Genomic DNA, 15,810 nt, shown 5'->3' with positions numbered 1-15,810 from the left:
AGAGGAGCCTTCCACACACACAATCTCTCACGGATCTTAACAGTACGTACACACACATCCCTCAGGTTGCTCTGGGAGACCAGACACTGGGCAGTTCATCTTCTCGTTGGTTTATTTATTTATTTATTACCTACTACTAACTACTCATTATTATTCTGGTCTGCATCCTAAATGGCACCCTATTCTCTATAGTGTGCACTACTTTTGACCATGGCCTATATAGGGCTGTATATAGGGAATAGGGTGCCATTTGGGACACAACCCTGGTTTCAGGCTAACAACCTCATCTCCATGTTCTCCTCTCCATCCTCCTGCCTTCCTTTATGTTGTTGGAAGCAGATCCGTCTCTCTGTCGACTTTAAGTAGTGAGACATGGGAACAGGCGTGTCTGTGTGGGTTAAGTTTGCTGCCTGACTGCCTGGCTGGTTGGCTCTGGGCTGGAGTGCGTATGTAGCAAGCTGCAGTTAGAGTACCCTCCCCCCTACCCCCTGACAGGGCCCCTCACTGCCAGAAACAACAGGGCAGGAGCATGGCTCTATGGAGAGAAGTGAAGTTTCCCTAGTAACTCTACGGCGCATTTCCATACAGGATTTGCCTCAGTGTTTTACCCAAAAGGCTCAGACTTTTCTGTTTCCATCTATGTGGGCCGGCACCTGTGTCTCACTGGGCCATGGCTCCGGCGGACCTGCTCTCACTTGGGGCCAAAGCCAGGCCACTGGTACCTTTCAGCCGGCATTTACATAACAATGGCTAACTGTGAACTTTAACACCTTCTCACAAAGCAACCGTTTTGATTATGCTGAGGTTGTTGATTCTGGTCTTCACAAGTCTTCACTGTCAGCCCTAGCTATGGAAACACAATTTCCCTAGCATAACATAAGGGTGTATACTAGGGGTGTAACGGTACACGTACTCGTACCGAACCATTCAGACTGAACCCGAACGAATACGTACAAATATTTAAAATAAAAACACTTGGCTAGGCAATAAAAGACTAGGCAATAGGCTATGCCTACACTGCGTTGTAGGCCTATGCCTCGAGTAAATCTGAGCTGAAAAAAACATTTCAGGCTATTCCGTTAAAACAACTAGAGCCTATGCGCACGCTGTATTCAAGACTCAAATCTTAAATTGGCACATTTCAAACTGTCCTTTTGTGAGGCGCAGCCAGGGAACTACTTCTGTACGATGGCGAGTGGTGGGGTCGATAAACCAGGAGGATTTTCCTTCATCGTTTCAATCTCCAGTTTGGGAAAATGTTGGCTTCCCAGTAAATTAAAAACGGCGATGGACAGAGTTGTGGATAAAATGTTAACAGCATGTGGCCACGCTCAATGAGAATAGCCTATGCAGCTGCTAACACCTCAAATATGTTCACACATTTATGCCAACATCACCCTAGTATACCAGAGCAAGTTGGAAACGCAGCATCAGAGTGGAAACTTGAGGCTCAACATAACAATCCGGTCACAACAGACAATGCAACAAACATTGTGACTGCTGAACATTGTGAATGGCATTTCATTTTCCAGCTGTACCGAAACCGAAACGTGGCCCAAAAACCGCAATACGTACCGAACCGTGGGTTTGGTGAACCGTTATACATTTACGTCATTTAGCAGACACTCTTATCCAGAGACGACTTACAGTTTTTAGTGAATGCATACATTTTTTCATACTGTATACACTACTGTAACACTGGTGTTACAGTCGAAAAGCAGCATTACCATCTTTCCTTAGCTGGGGCTGTTTAGAAATAATGTAGTGACTCTCATTATACATTTACATCCACAACTGTGAACAGGTTGTTATTACAGCAGAGGGTAAAGTAAATGTGTGTAAAAAAAGACAAACACGTCCACACGGGGGGAGAGAGAGAGGGGGGCTGGGAGAGAGAGGGAGGGGCTGGGAGACGTAGGGAGGAGGCCCTAGCGTGTGATTGGCTGAACATGAGAGTTGTTCCAGGCTGAGCATTTCGTTCAGACGAGGTCTTGTGAGGTTAAAGTCTCACCCTGAACGAGGAGAAGAAGAGAGTAGAGGAGAGAAGAGGGGGAGGAGAGGAGCGAAGCGAGAGAGGAGAGCAGGGTTCATACACATGTCGACAGATGGAATTTCATGACTTTTCCGTGACTTCTCCATGACTTTTAACCACATTTCCATGACCAACAATTGGCAGCGTCTCTATGTATGTATAAAAAAGGAAGCGTAATGTGGTATCGACATTGGAGGCCGCTCTTTGATCCCATGTTCAATCTACTGTTGTTGTTGTTAGGCAATTGTATAAAACACGTGGTCAACCCTAAGGCTGGAGAGCTACTGGGTGTGCAGGCTTTTGATCAAGCCCTGCTCAAACACAGTTTATGAAGGTCTGGTTGAGCAGCTAATTTCTAAAATGTGGTTTGTTAGAGGGGAACTGTAATAAAAGCCTGCACACACATTAGCTCTCCTGGAGGATGGTTGACCACCCTTGATGTATAACATTGCAACATTACTACCAAATACATGTTATGCCTTTTGAAATAATTTGCTCATTCAATATATCAAAGATTAAAATGGCTATGGTAGGCTACAAATCTTTTTATTCAGCTGAAGCAAGCCCACACATTTTCTTCAAGAAATGTACCTTTTCTAGTTCAGTCATATTTATCTTAGCTACCTTAGAAGTGTTTACTTTGCAGGCTGACTAGCATCAATTGAGTTACAATGTCACATACACTGGACGCCCAAATCAACTGGAAGTATCTACAAGTTCTGAAGCCACATAATCCAAAAGACAGGCTACATCTAATATTTTTTGCGATTCACAAATGATTATTTTCACCACGATTGAACCAAATCCCAACTAATACAATGGCGAAGTGAATCGTTTGTTTTGTCAATCGTTAAAAAAAGTCTATCAACTTTGTATGGCGTTATTTGTGAGTGTCAGTGTAACGTTTTTTGAGACATGACAAAAACATTAATACATGCTAATAGCTAAACAGTTAACTAGAGGGTACAACATATGTTTTGAATTGGCTACCTAGTTATTAGTCTGTTCATATATTTTTTTGCTGCTGCAATGTCCGACTGTCTCTCTCTCTCCTTGAGCAACAGCCCACACATGCAGGTGATGCGCACAAACAGTCGCGCTAAAGTGTAATTCTGATCCTGGCTGATATGTCGATTTTTTTTTTTTTTGATAAAATAAATAAAAATAAATAAAAATAAATTTCCATGACTTTTCGGATTTGATCATTTTCCAAAACTTTTCCAGGCCTGGAAAACACAATTTTAAAATTCCATGACTTTTCCATGATTTTCATGACCGTACAAGCCCTGGGAGAGGAGTGAGGGATGAGAGGAGTGAGGGATGAGAGGAGTGAGGGATGAGAGGAGTGAAGTGGCTTCAAAACAAGCTGCTGCGTGTCCCCTGTAGCTCAGTTGGTAGAGCATGGCGCTTGCAACGCCAGGGTTGTGGGTTCAATTCCCACGGGGGGCCAGTATGAAAAATGTATGCACTCACTAACTGTAAGTCGCTCTGGATAAGAACGTCTGCTAAATTACTAAAATGTCAAATGCATGAGGGTTTTGCATGTCTGAGCCATGCGTAGACAGAAACAAGACAGTGTGGTCTCTACTGAGTTATTTAAGCATCGACTTATCGTCTCCTTTCAATTCTTATTTTGTTACTGTCTTCTAAATTGGGCCCCCGGGGACGTTGACTGTTTTTTTAAAAACACGTGGGGGGGGGCTCTGGACACGAAGTGGGAAAGATCTGTTCTAGAACTCTGCAGAGAGTAGAATGCTCTAGAACGATTTGGAAGACAGAGAGACACACAGTCAGAAAAGGAAGGCAGAAAGAGATGGGGAGACAAAGACGGGGGACAAACGGCGAGAGAGAACCGATGTACCGATGCAAGGAGGGCTTTCTATGCCATTAAAATATATATTAAATTAGACATACCAATTAGGATCTTGCTCAAAATATTCTAATCAATAATAGAACCAATTGCACTATATGGCAGTGAAGTGTGGGGTCCACTTACAATGCAAGAATTGGACAAATGGGACAAAAACCCAATTGAAACACTGCATGCGGATCTCTGTAAGAGCATCCTCCAGCTTCACATCCACCAGATGCTTCAAACTCTTTGCGTTCCGGCGGAAGTAATTCATTGTCAATGGAGCAGTCCGCAACGCTACGTTGGGGATGCCGCACTAGGCTGCGGTGCTTTCTGTGTACCGTATGCGTTTAATATTTTCAACTTGTGCGTTCCATTACCTTGCGGTAGTACAAACGGAAGTTCTTCAAAGTTGCCCATGGCGGGGGTGGCACCATACAGAGGCCAAATGATAATGACTATTGTGTGGTTAGAGACAAGAAGATACCGGCTGAACGACTGGAAATCTGTCTCCGGTAAGAATGACACTGGGACAATTCATCATTACTACACTTGGGTAGTGCGCCCTGTTGGCTAGTAAAAAGAATGGCGTGCATAATTAATACGCACAGAACTGTTCTGTGCGTAATTTAGCATTCCATCATGCAGGGAAATCTAGTGATTTGAAATAAGTACTCTATATGGGAAAAACCAGTTCAATTTATTGATGTTGCTAGAGATGAATGTGACAGAAGAATAGAGACGAACTAGATGAATTGTTGTAATGCCCCCTTGTGCGTGCCAGTCTGTTGGTAGCTCTGCCAGCCTATGAAACCAGTAGATCGATAGTAGAATACTTTTCTGTTCTACTTATTAGCTTTGGTCGAACAGGGCGAAAATGATCTTCTCCATGCTGCAAACCATTCTGCAGCCTTGCGAAGCACAAATGAGGCTACACATCCGGTAAAAAAACATGTGCATCTGGTGGACATATGGCGTCAGAGTACAGAGAAAAACTTCAAACAACGTACGCAGAGCAGAATTAGGCCAATTCCCACTTCTGATTAATATCTCAAAAAGAACCACCAAATTGTATAGTCATTTAAAAACAAGTGACCCCCACTCCTATAATTACAAAGCCCTCAAATGCCAAGAGGTGACCATAGAGAAGAGTCCCCTCAGCCAGCTGGCCCTGAAGCTAAGTTCACTAAACACTACCAACCCAATAAAGCCTCAGAAAATCTGGCCCAAACAAATGATCAAAGCAAAAAGGAAAATATATCGCCTATTGGAAAGACACCACAGCAAAATCGAAGTAAACTTCCATGCTATTTGGTACACGACGGAAGACTATCTGACCAACGAGACTGATAGTCAATGTTTTTCTCCGTTTTCTACGTACAGACTCAATGAGCACAGTCTGGCAATAGAAACTGGCCGTCACAGGCAGATCTGGCTACCCAGAGAGGACAGGTTGTGCCCACTCTGCATTTTCTCCTACAGCGCGAGAACTATACAGACTTAGGGGCAATTTTCTTCCCCAAAATTGAAAACAAATACAACGATTTTGAAACAAAAACAGAAAAACCCCTTCATGCCATATTAGTTGCAAAATATGTAGCTTCCTGCCACACCCGTAGGGACAACCAGCGGAACGACCAACCAGAGTATTAACATTTCTACCTGTGTCTCTCACTATTTAATGATTGTCCTCATTTCTTATTGGATTGTCCTGTTAATTGTTATTGAGTATTATAATTTTTCCAATTATTATCAATCTGTATCATTGATTTGATGTGTATATATGTTTGCTTTGGCAATGTATGTGGTAAAACTTTCCATGCCAATAAAGCCTATTGATTAGAGAGAGAGCGAGCGAGAGCGAGAGAGAGAGCGCACGAGAAAGAGCGAGAGAGCATGCGCGAGAGACAGAATGCAGGTCTGGCCTGTGGTAATGAAGTCACTGGTGCGTAAATAGCCAATAGAGGAAGCGTAGAGAAGCAGCTGTCTGCTGTCTGTACCGCAGCCGTCGTCTAGGACCTGCTGACAAAGACACGCACGCACACAGGGAGGAGTGTTGTCTGTCTACCACAGCTGACATGGTGCCAGGGCTAGAACTACAGGGGTGGATTGGTATAAGGCAACATGGCTGGCTCTTCTGGACTGAACAACTCTCAGGCGCACGCACACACACACACACACCAAACCGGTCTCAGACAGACAGATATGTAAAATGTTCCCCAGCCTCACACACTATCCTAACAAGTACGTCACAAAGTGTTTTTCCTAATCTGAATGTGTGTATATCAGGACACTGTGTCCTTCCAGACAGACTAGCATGCATTTCACAACCAGGCCAACTAGGCCAAGGAGGAGTCACACACTGGGAATTTCTGCTTCCTCTAATCGGAGAAGAGACAAAACCCCTCCCACCATAGATGACGCCACCCTATCAGTCTGTGTGCGTGCGATCTGTCTGAGAGGGAAGTACAAGTTGCTTGTCATCCCACAGGCTCATTACATCATTGCTTTAGATGCTAAACACACACACAAATACTGTAAAGAGCTGCCATTTATAGTAATCTGTCTGTCTATTGTCTCACCAACATCTCTTTTGACACTATCATTACTACAGAACGACCGATAATTGGTAACCCTAACCCGAAGGTGTTCCTAATGTTTTGTACATTCAGTGTAATGTGTATTAAAGTAGTAAAAAGTTTAGTATTTGGTCCCATATTCCTATTCGTATTTTGTTTCCGCGCCACGATACTAACGAGTCTCGCGATACTGGTATCATCCCGGCCCTAGCGAACAGCCACAATAAAACACAGCCTAAACTAACAAAATCTCATCATAATATATAAACAAACCGTTTCGACTGGATAGCATGTGACAGGCTTACCTCACCAGTCAGCGTACACCTTCAGGGGTAGGCTACATGATACACCATAAGGTAGGTGTGTGTGTGTGTGTGTGTGTGTGTGTTTAGTCTGCTCTGCAGTGGAGACATGTGTCTGTGTGACTGAGTGGCCCCAGGTCTATCTGTCTGACTCTCTCAGACGAAAGTGAGACAAGCTGAGTAGCGAGGGAGGAGGGGGGGGGGGGGGGGGTCGGAATGTGGTTCGGGCACTAGACTAGACACCAGACAGTATTTCCGGCACAATCACGCACATACTCACGTACACACACACACAAGTCAAACACACAGGGAGGGAGAGGCTGGGGCTTCTCTCTCACACCTCACTCTCTTTCCCTCTCTTTATGCCAGACACAAACACAGCAGACAGGGAGTGCCAAATGACTGTACAGCAGGCAGTGTTCTCACACCTGTCTGCACACACACACTAAAGCCTGTCTGCTCCGAGTCCATAGTCTCTCATTTAACCCATAACCTGCCAGGCGGCTACAGTGAAGACAAATTACTTGGCCTAGAAAACACCAGTTAAAGTCAGTGTTTTTCTCAACAATACATAACTGAGCCTGCATCCCAAATGTCACCCTATTCCATAGATACCGCGCTACTTTTGACCAGAGACTTATGGGCCCTGGTCAAAAGTAGTGCACTTTATAGGGAATAGAGTGCCATTTGGGATGCACATGATAGTCCGGTTTGGTCAAGAAGAGAACATGAGACATGGATGTGAACCAGTCAATGGAAGGGAACCAATCTAGAGCTTTTTGTATTTTCAGCTATAAAAACAAAGAGAGTCGCACACTCCATATGTATAAACTCCCACTAATTTATTGGGTAAAACACCAACGTTTCGGCATCACTGTGCCTTCTTCAGGGTGTCTGACATTTCTATAGGTCCTGGCCCGTGCTCTGCTCTGCTCTCTCTCCCACTGTCACTTTTGTTTTGTACGAATGACGGAAAGTAAAAACCATCAAAACCCCCTCTGCTCTGTAGAAGCCTCCCTTGGGTTCTGGTCTTTAGTGGAAAGCACTGGTGGTGATGGTGATGCAACATGGGAATTCCCCCATGCAAGGGCTTAGGTGCCTGTTCCTGTACACTCCAGCTCAGTGGTACAAATAAAGATAAAAGGATGGTTTCCTGGACACATTTTAAGCCTAGTCCTGGACTAACAGGGCCCTAGAAAATCCACGGTGCGAAGACATTAAAACATCATTCAACAATATAACAAAAATGTATTGAACTTTATGAAATAAACTTAAATGCATTGAAATTATAAAAAATGCATTAATTTGCCCAAGATAATCATAAGACATGAACAAAATGAATCAGTGATTCGTATTTTCCTGCAACTTTCTGAAATGGCACAGGAATGCCCGTCTGTGTGTGTGTGTGTGTGTGTGAGCTGCGCATGTAGCCTGTCTACACTTTGTGTAGCCGTTAGAGATGATGCTAATGATAACCTTCTGGTAGAGATGGAACAGCTTTCCCAAAAACCTCCTAAATTAAATGTTAACTACAAAGTAGCCTATGCCTACATGGCAGAATGATATCATGATTATTGCATAAATCCAGTGGCCATTTGTTTTGCAAACTCTGCAATCACATGAGCACTACAGAAAAATTGCTAACCAAACAACGGTCTCTTGCTGGCATCGTATGGTAACTACACCCAAGAAACAACATTTCTTATTTTTAAGCATTGTTGTGGACTAAAAACATCAAATATTGTTGTTTTCCATTATAAAAGTGTGGGTTTGAGAGCAAAGACCGGGAAAAACTGGAATCAGTCAAAAAAATAAAACAGATTTTTATAGGGCCCTAAACTAGGGTTGTGCAGTATACCGTATTTTACTATATACATACACCGGTATTTAGGGGTGTAAAAGTTTAACCAAACCCACGGTTCGGTTACAGCGGGAAAATGAAATGCCAACAGTTACTGTAGTTCCTAGTCACTTGTGTGACTCTCATAAAGGGGGTGTGTCTGTAGCACAGTACTTCTCATATCCCACTCTGGGGTAATGTGATGGGCTGTCACTGTTAAGTAGCTCTCCGTAGCCCTGGAGGTCCATCCGTCTGTAGTAAGCGCAACACAGGGTGCATTGTATTCATTCGAGTTCACAGTGCAGACCGAACCGAGGTCCCAGTACAGAACGGTGTACCGTTACACCCCTACCGGTGTTGATACGCAAACGGGTATGGGTTTCTAATTTACCATTTAACACTATTTCAATGTTTGGTTTGTTAAATGACCTGCCCAGTGACACAAGCTTACCAGACGAGCGAAATCACTTCTATGCTTGCTTCGAGGCAAGCAACACTGAAGCATGCATGAGAGCATCAGCTGTTCCGGATGACTATGTGATCACGCTCTCAGTAGCCGATGTGAGTAAGACTTTTAGGCAGGTCAACATTCACAAGGCCGCAGGGCCAGACGGATTACCAGGACGTGTACTCCGAGCATGCACTGACCAACTGGCAAGTGTCTTCACTGACATTTTCAACCTGTCCCTGACTGAGTCTGTAATACCAACATGTTTCAAGCAGACCACCATAGTCCCTGTGCCCAAGAACACTAAAATAACCTGCCTAAATAACTACCGACCCGTAGCACTCACGTCTGTAGCCATGAAGTGCTTTGAAAGGCTGGTCATGGCTCACATCAACACCATTATCCCAGAAACCCTAGACCCACTCCAATTTGCATACTGCCCCAACAGAACCACAATCTCTTTGCACTCCACACTGCCCTTTCCCACATGGACAAGAGGAACACCTACGTGAGAATGCTATTCATTGACTTCAGCTCAGCGTTCAACACCATAGTGCCCTCAAAGCTCATCACTAAGCTAAGGACCCTGGGACTAAACGCCTCCCTCTGCAACTGGATCCTGGACTTCCTGATGGGCCGCCCCCAGGTGGTAAGGGTAGGTAACAACACATCTGCCACGCTGATCCTCAACAAGGGGGCCCCTCAGGGGTGTGTGCTCAGTCCCCTCCTGTACTCCCTCTTCATCCATGACTGCATGGCCAGGCACGACTCCAACACCATCATTAAGTTTGCCGACGACACAACAGTGGGAGGCCTGATCACCGACAACGATGAGACAGCCTATAGGGAGGAGGTCAGAGACCTGGCCGTGTGGTGCCAGGTTAACAACCTCTCGGTCAACGTGATCAAAACATAGAAGATGATTGTGGACTACAGGGAAAAAAAGAGGACTGAGCACGCCCCCATTCTCATCGACGGGGCTGTAGTGGAACAGGTAGAGAGCTTCAAGTTCCTTGGTGTCCACATCACCAACAAACTATCATGGTCCAAACACACCAAGACAGTCGTGAAGAGGGCACGACAAAGCCTATTACCCTCAGGAGACTGAAAAGATTTGGCATGGGTCCTCAGATCCTCATAAAGTTCTATAGCTGCACCATCGAGAGCATCCTGACTGGTTGCATCATTTACATTACATTTTAGTCATTTAGCAGACGCTCTTATCCAGAGTGACTTACAGTTAGTGAGTGCATACATTATTTTTTTTATTATATTTTTTTCATACTGGCACCCGTGGGAATCGAACCCACAACCCTGGCGTTGCAAACGCCATGCTCTACCAACTGAGCTACATCCCTGCCGGCCATTCCCTCCCCGACCCTGGACGACGCTGGGCCAATTGTGCGCTGCCCCATGGGTCTCCCGGTCGCGGCCGGCTACGACAGAGCCTGGATTCGAACCAGGATATCTAGTGGCACAGCTAGCACTGCGATGCAGTGCCTTAGACCATTGCGCCACTCGGGAGATACATCATTGCCTGGTATGGCAACTGCTCGGCCTCCGACCGCAAGGCACTACAGAGGGTAGTGCGTACGGCCCAGTACATCAGTGGGGCCAAGCTTCCTGCCATCCAGGACCTCTATACCAGGCGGTGTTTGACCAACACTACCCTGTCCCAATAATTCCTTCCTGGCTTATTCATTTGTTGTCATGTCAAACAACAAAGTATTCAAAGTGCTGTCCACTATATTACAACTATTGAATTACAATAATCCTTGTATTTCCATGATTCCAACAGTTCACCAATAAACTAGGCCTAGATTGTTTGCCCATATCCATCATGGAGCCCCTACGTGGCACAGTATGGAAATAACAAAAATGCAGGAAATGCAGAAATGTATGAAAATGCAGTATTTTTGAGGTGGTTGAACCGTATAAAACAATCAGAATGGAGCAAGCTGTATTGAAATCACTTATAATTTATGTGTTACCACCCTAGGGTGCTAAACTACTCATATTTAGAACTTGTATTATTCAAGAACGTAAAATACTGTCATAAATTTGAAAGATTTCGTGATATGATATTTAGGCCATATCGCCCAGCAAAACCCTAGACTAAGAAGCATTCTCAAAGTACATTCTCCATAAAAAAATGTTTACCGTCCCTAAAAGTATAAATTAACTAAATGACTTCATAATACTTACAAAGTAATTTAAATATGGAAGTGTGTAGCGGGTGGATGCAATGGATGCTAATTGTCTGCCCATCCATTCCAGCCCAGAGGTATGTGAGAGAGAGTCCACTAGTCCAGTTTGTGTTGTGGCCTATTGTCTAGTGATGGTTCTAGTGACCTCCAGCTGACCTGGAAGACAAATGATGCCCTTCCCCGTGACACACACACACACAGGGGCCGACCGAGAGAGAGAGACCAACTGGTCAGTGGTCATCCTGTCCGCCCCTCCTCAAATCAAAGTTTATTGGTCACGTACACAAATTTGTATATGTTATCGCAGGTGCAGCGAAATGCTCGGATCTAAAACACTACAGCCAGCAGGAGGGGTGACACCTGTCCCATGTGTCCTGTCTTATACACACACACAAATTCTGACGCATGCACACACACACACACACACACACACACACCTAATGAGACCCATAGCTGGGGCTGGCTTCTTGAGACTCAATAGATACAACTACCAACAAATGGTATCGACAGTGTAACCAAACGAACTGACAAAATAAAATAATTCTGACACACACACACACACAATAAGAGAATCAGTGCTTACTTTGTCAGTGGTCCTGTTGTAGTGGAACTTGTCCTTCATGTCCTCAAGCAGCAGTTTGAGCTGCGGCTCCTCAGCCGTCCCCAGATACTGCCTCCCCAGCTGCAGGTAGCACGGCCACTTGGCCGAGTCAAAGCCCCAGTGACAGGTCCTCTTGTCCGGGGACTTGTGAGAGTGCATCACAAACTTCTGCGGTGAGAAAAGCAGCTGGCACTCCACGCATTGAATACAGGGCGCCTCGGGCTGCGTGTAGAACGTGGGTACAAACAGACCCTGGCATTTCCCTAGACACTGATGCTCCACCTGGAAGCTAGCCTCTGTGTCCTTGAGGAGCCCCTGGCCGGGCCGCTTGGTGCTGGGGTCAGAGGGCAGGGCGGCCCCCGGGCGGAGCAAGGCGTTGCAGAGGCGCTGGGCGTCGGTAAGGGTGATGAGGCCGCAGGACGGGGCGTTGAAGGGTAAAATACCCAGCACCTTGAGGATGTGGAGCTGTTCGCCGTCGCAGCGCGAGCAGTACACGTAGAGCTCGTCGCACACTGCGTTAATCTGCTGTAAGGAGAAGTCGCGGAGCACCGAGTTGAGCACTTGGGGGAGGCAGAGGCGTTTCTCCCCACCGACAGCGAAGCTGGAGATGGATTCTCCCTCTAGAAGGGAGTGGCTTAACTCTGTGGAGCTGTCGCTGGGCACCAAGAGGGGTCCACCTCCTAGGACTGGTGGGGAGGGTAGAGGGGCCATGCCGGGGCAGGAATCAGGGCCGACCTCGGGGGAGGAGGAGGCTTCGTGGCCGGAGCGGGCGGAGAAGGCTGCTGGGCCCCCCAGAGAGCTTTGGCTGCTGAGGGTGAAGGCAGCCAGTGTGTGTTTCAGCCCAGGGCTGAGATCCAGAGCCTTGGCTCCACATACCTGGAGCTCCCCTCTACTGTCCATCTCTATGGATCTATCCATGCCTCCATCTGCCTCCCGGTGCTGGGTCTGCTCCTCCCCAGCCTCCCTCTTCACCTTGGGGGTCTGGAGCAGGGTGTCTAGGCTGCGTCGCTTCAGGTTCATCTCAGCCATCAGCCTCTTCTTGATGGGCGCGTCCTCTAGCCTCTCGCGGTACAGCCGCTTCATGTTGCCCTTGAACAAGGTCAGGTCTTTGAATGGGGTTTTCAGACTTGTTTGAGTACTGGCCATGTCGGCGTTGATAGAGGTCCGTCTCGTTCCACTACCAGCTTCACTTGGATTTATAGAACCGGTTGAGTTAATGTGGGTTTTGTTAGTATGTTTTGTTCTCGTTTCAAATGTTCCAGATCTTCTGGTGTTCAGAAAGGTACATGGCGGAGACTGCTGTGTTTCTGTCTGTCTGTTTCCTGTGGGGGAGTGGAAGGGTTCTGGCGTTAACACAAACCGAAGGGGGAACATTTGTATTTTTTTAATCACTGGTAAACCTCAAACTATGTTCAGCCTGCATGTAGCCTTTTTCATGTAATCTGAAAGGATTCCTCTAAATAGAAGACCATCCCATCAGATGAGTTTTTCTCTGAGCATAAAATAAAGTTGAAGGTGTTTAAATGTTTTATGGAGGCTATCCTGGTTGGGGGTTGAGTGGCTATTACCATACCTCACCACTCAAACATCTGCCCATTCAGCCCTTGTCATTAAACCCCATGGGGCAATGACAAGTTTTCACCCACCACACCAATAAAGCACCATTCCATTGCCAACAGAAAGTGCTAGTTTTGTCAAGTTAAACCAACCAGGTGGCCAGACAACCAACAACTAGTATCTAGCAATTCTCTCTGGCCTTCTTTCTGTCACTAGATACTGTGACAAAAAGTTCACACTTGGTGTCGCCTAGGTAATCAAATTAACAACTTGCCCAAATGGCTCCAAATTGACCAAATAGCCAGCCTCCCCAACCCCACCAGTTGTCCTGCTTGCTATCCTCAAGCCAAGGTCTGCTCTACTGGTAACCCCACGCTGACCCCATCAACTATGTGAAAAACAATTGATAAAAGAGTATAAAGGCTCTCATTCAACCAGTTCAATTGTTACCGAAATGCACAGCGTGACATTAAATGGATGTTGAACGAGGTATCTTCCCTAAGCCACGGAATCTACCTGCATTTACACTGCATAAATTCGAATAATAAACTGTTCATACCTAGTTACACCTATAAACTACGGTTTTATTAACAGTAAATTGTATTGTAATCCAATTTTAGGAAAACGTAAATATCTGTGGCTACAACATTTCACTGGAAACCCTCAACATTGGGCGGTGTAAAGAACCAGTCTCCAATAAAGCTACAATCATATTGGTGCTTGTGGGTGACCAATGTCTTTTATACTACATTATCATCCATTTAAAATCGGCTGCCATAGACAAAATGGGGTTAAATTATATATATATATATCAAACAATTTAAGAGACTACATGCGTTTAGGCAGTTCAAATGTAGCTGTGTGCGGACAAAAGCAACAACACTAACGCGTTAGCTAGATTATACCAGCAGCACCACTGACCTCCATGCAGTAACTACAGTACACCGCCGCCAGATCTTTCCACCAAAGCGAGCTACTATCGGGAACAAAAAGTCGGACCACAGAGCAGGCTTTGGTCGCAGTATGGTAATAATTACATAACTAACTATGCAAGGAGGTCTGCGGCGATGCAAGCTTCACTACCCGTGATTCCGGCGTGGATTTACAACCAAAACGGACATTTTCCCCACGCAACAATTTCGGTTTTAGACAGGTTTTTAGACAATATTAATATTCTTACAAATCTAACTATTTCTCAAAAAAATATATATCGTTGAGATTCCCTTGCTGTTTTTTTCTCCATCTCGCGCAGTGTCACCCCCTTCGTAGCTAGCAAGGACACCGCGCACAGCTTGCGCTCTGCTCCATTCCTCCTCTCTCCCGCCCCCTTCTCTCTGGCTCGCCACGATGGCACTGGTATGCAGACAGCACTGATAATGACATTCACTGGCGACTAGACGGTCTATCGACCTAGTTAGTTACCTACAATTGCCAGCTAACATTAGCTGAACGTAGAACCACATACCCGGCTTGTAGCAGCAAGTTTAGCCGACATGAGAATTAGCTAGCAAAGGCTGCTGTGTGGTGTATTTTACACCACGAACCCCGATAAATACTTGTCTTTCGGGAAATTAAACATAAAATAGCGAATATTATGATAATCAAATGTAAGGAAACCAATAACGTTACAATTATTATGGCAACACATTTGAGGACCGCGTAAAAGAAAACAGAGAAAGCCAATTCGATAGCTCGAATTAGCATTGCTTTAGCTACAAAAATGTATATCCGAGCTGGGCAAACGGGGATTAGCGAGGTTAGGTTAGCATAGCCACTTCTGTTACACACCCTGCGCTGTGTGAAGCCATAGTAAGCTAGCCTAGGCTAGTTAACAATTAGCGAACGCTTGTTAAAACCCTCAAAGCATGCCTCTATTTCGTTAAACCGTAAAATAATCCAACACATGATACATAACATTACCCATTTCATAATGTACATAGACGCAAATAAGGACGTACCGAAACCCGATTAAAAAGACTTGCCTGAATGAGATCGTTTCGGCTCCTCTTCTCTCGGTTCTCCTCTGTTCTACCGACCGTCAACAAGATGCAGCCAGAAACCACTACATCTAGAGCACGGCAACGTCACATCACTAATGGAGATACGTCACCCAGACTCGAATTGGGCATGTCACGGAAACTGTGCAGGTCTGTCTGTCTCGCAGTCTGGTTGGTTTGTGTAGACTACATCTGCAGTGGACAGAGAGAATGTTGCGCTCTATCTCACCGGCCATAACGATTTGTTTTGATTCCCATTCGTTCTGTCCTTGATGTCCAGACCTGTAATGTATGTCAATAGGTTACATATTAACCAAGGTTTGTGTTCTTTGTAAATGCCCAACTATTAAGAATATATTTTATTTAAAACAATTCGCTGTTTGCCTTTAATAATC

The 15,810-nt window shown here is 45.4% G+C and overlaps 1 protein-coding gene across 2 annotated transcripts in view; it reads right to left on the bottom strand.

The window, feature by feature from the left end:
- The window catches only part of LOC311147001 (ski-like protein), a 32,226-nt gene extending 16,741 nt beyond the window's left edge, over positions 1-15,485 (bottom strand). The window contains exons 1-2 of one of the 2 annotated variants that reach the window (XM_084183597.1): positions 15,401-15,485; positions 11,844-13,183 (exon numbers count right to left, since the gene is read on the bottom strand). In XM_084183597.1, the coding sequence (XP_084039723.1) occupies positions 11,844-13,007 (1,164 nt within the window). In that variant the 5' untranslated portion in view covers positions 13,008-13,183; positions 15,401-15,485. Of the gene's footprint in view, positions 1-11,843; positions 13,184-15,376 lie in introns of both variants that reach the window. The other variant, XM_084183598.1, reaches the window with a different exon arrangement.
- Positions 15,486-15,810: the final 325 nt, after the last annotated feature.

This window comes from Coregonus lavaretus (genome assembly GCF_964263955.1).
Source record: "Coregonus lavaretus genome assembly, chromosome: 19".
Taxonomy (NCBI): Eukaryota; Metazoa; Chordata; class Actinopteri; order Salmoniformes; family Salmonidae; genus Coregonus; species Coregonus lavaretus.
This window is presented reverse-complemented; position numbering and strand designations above follow the sequence as displayed.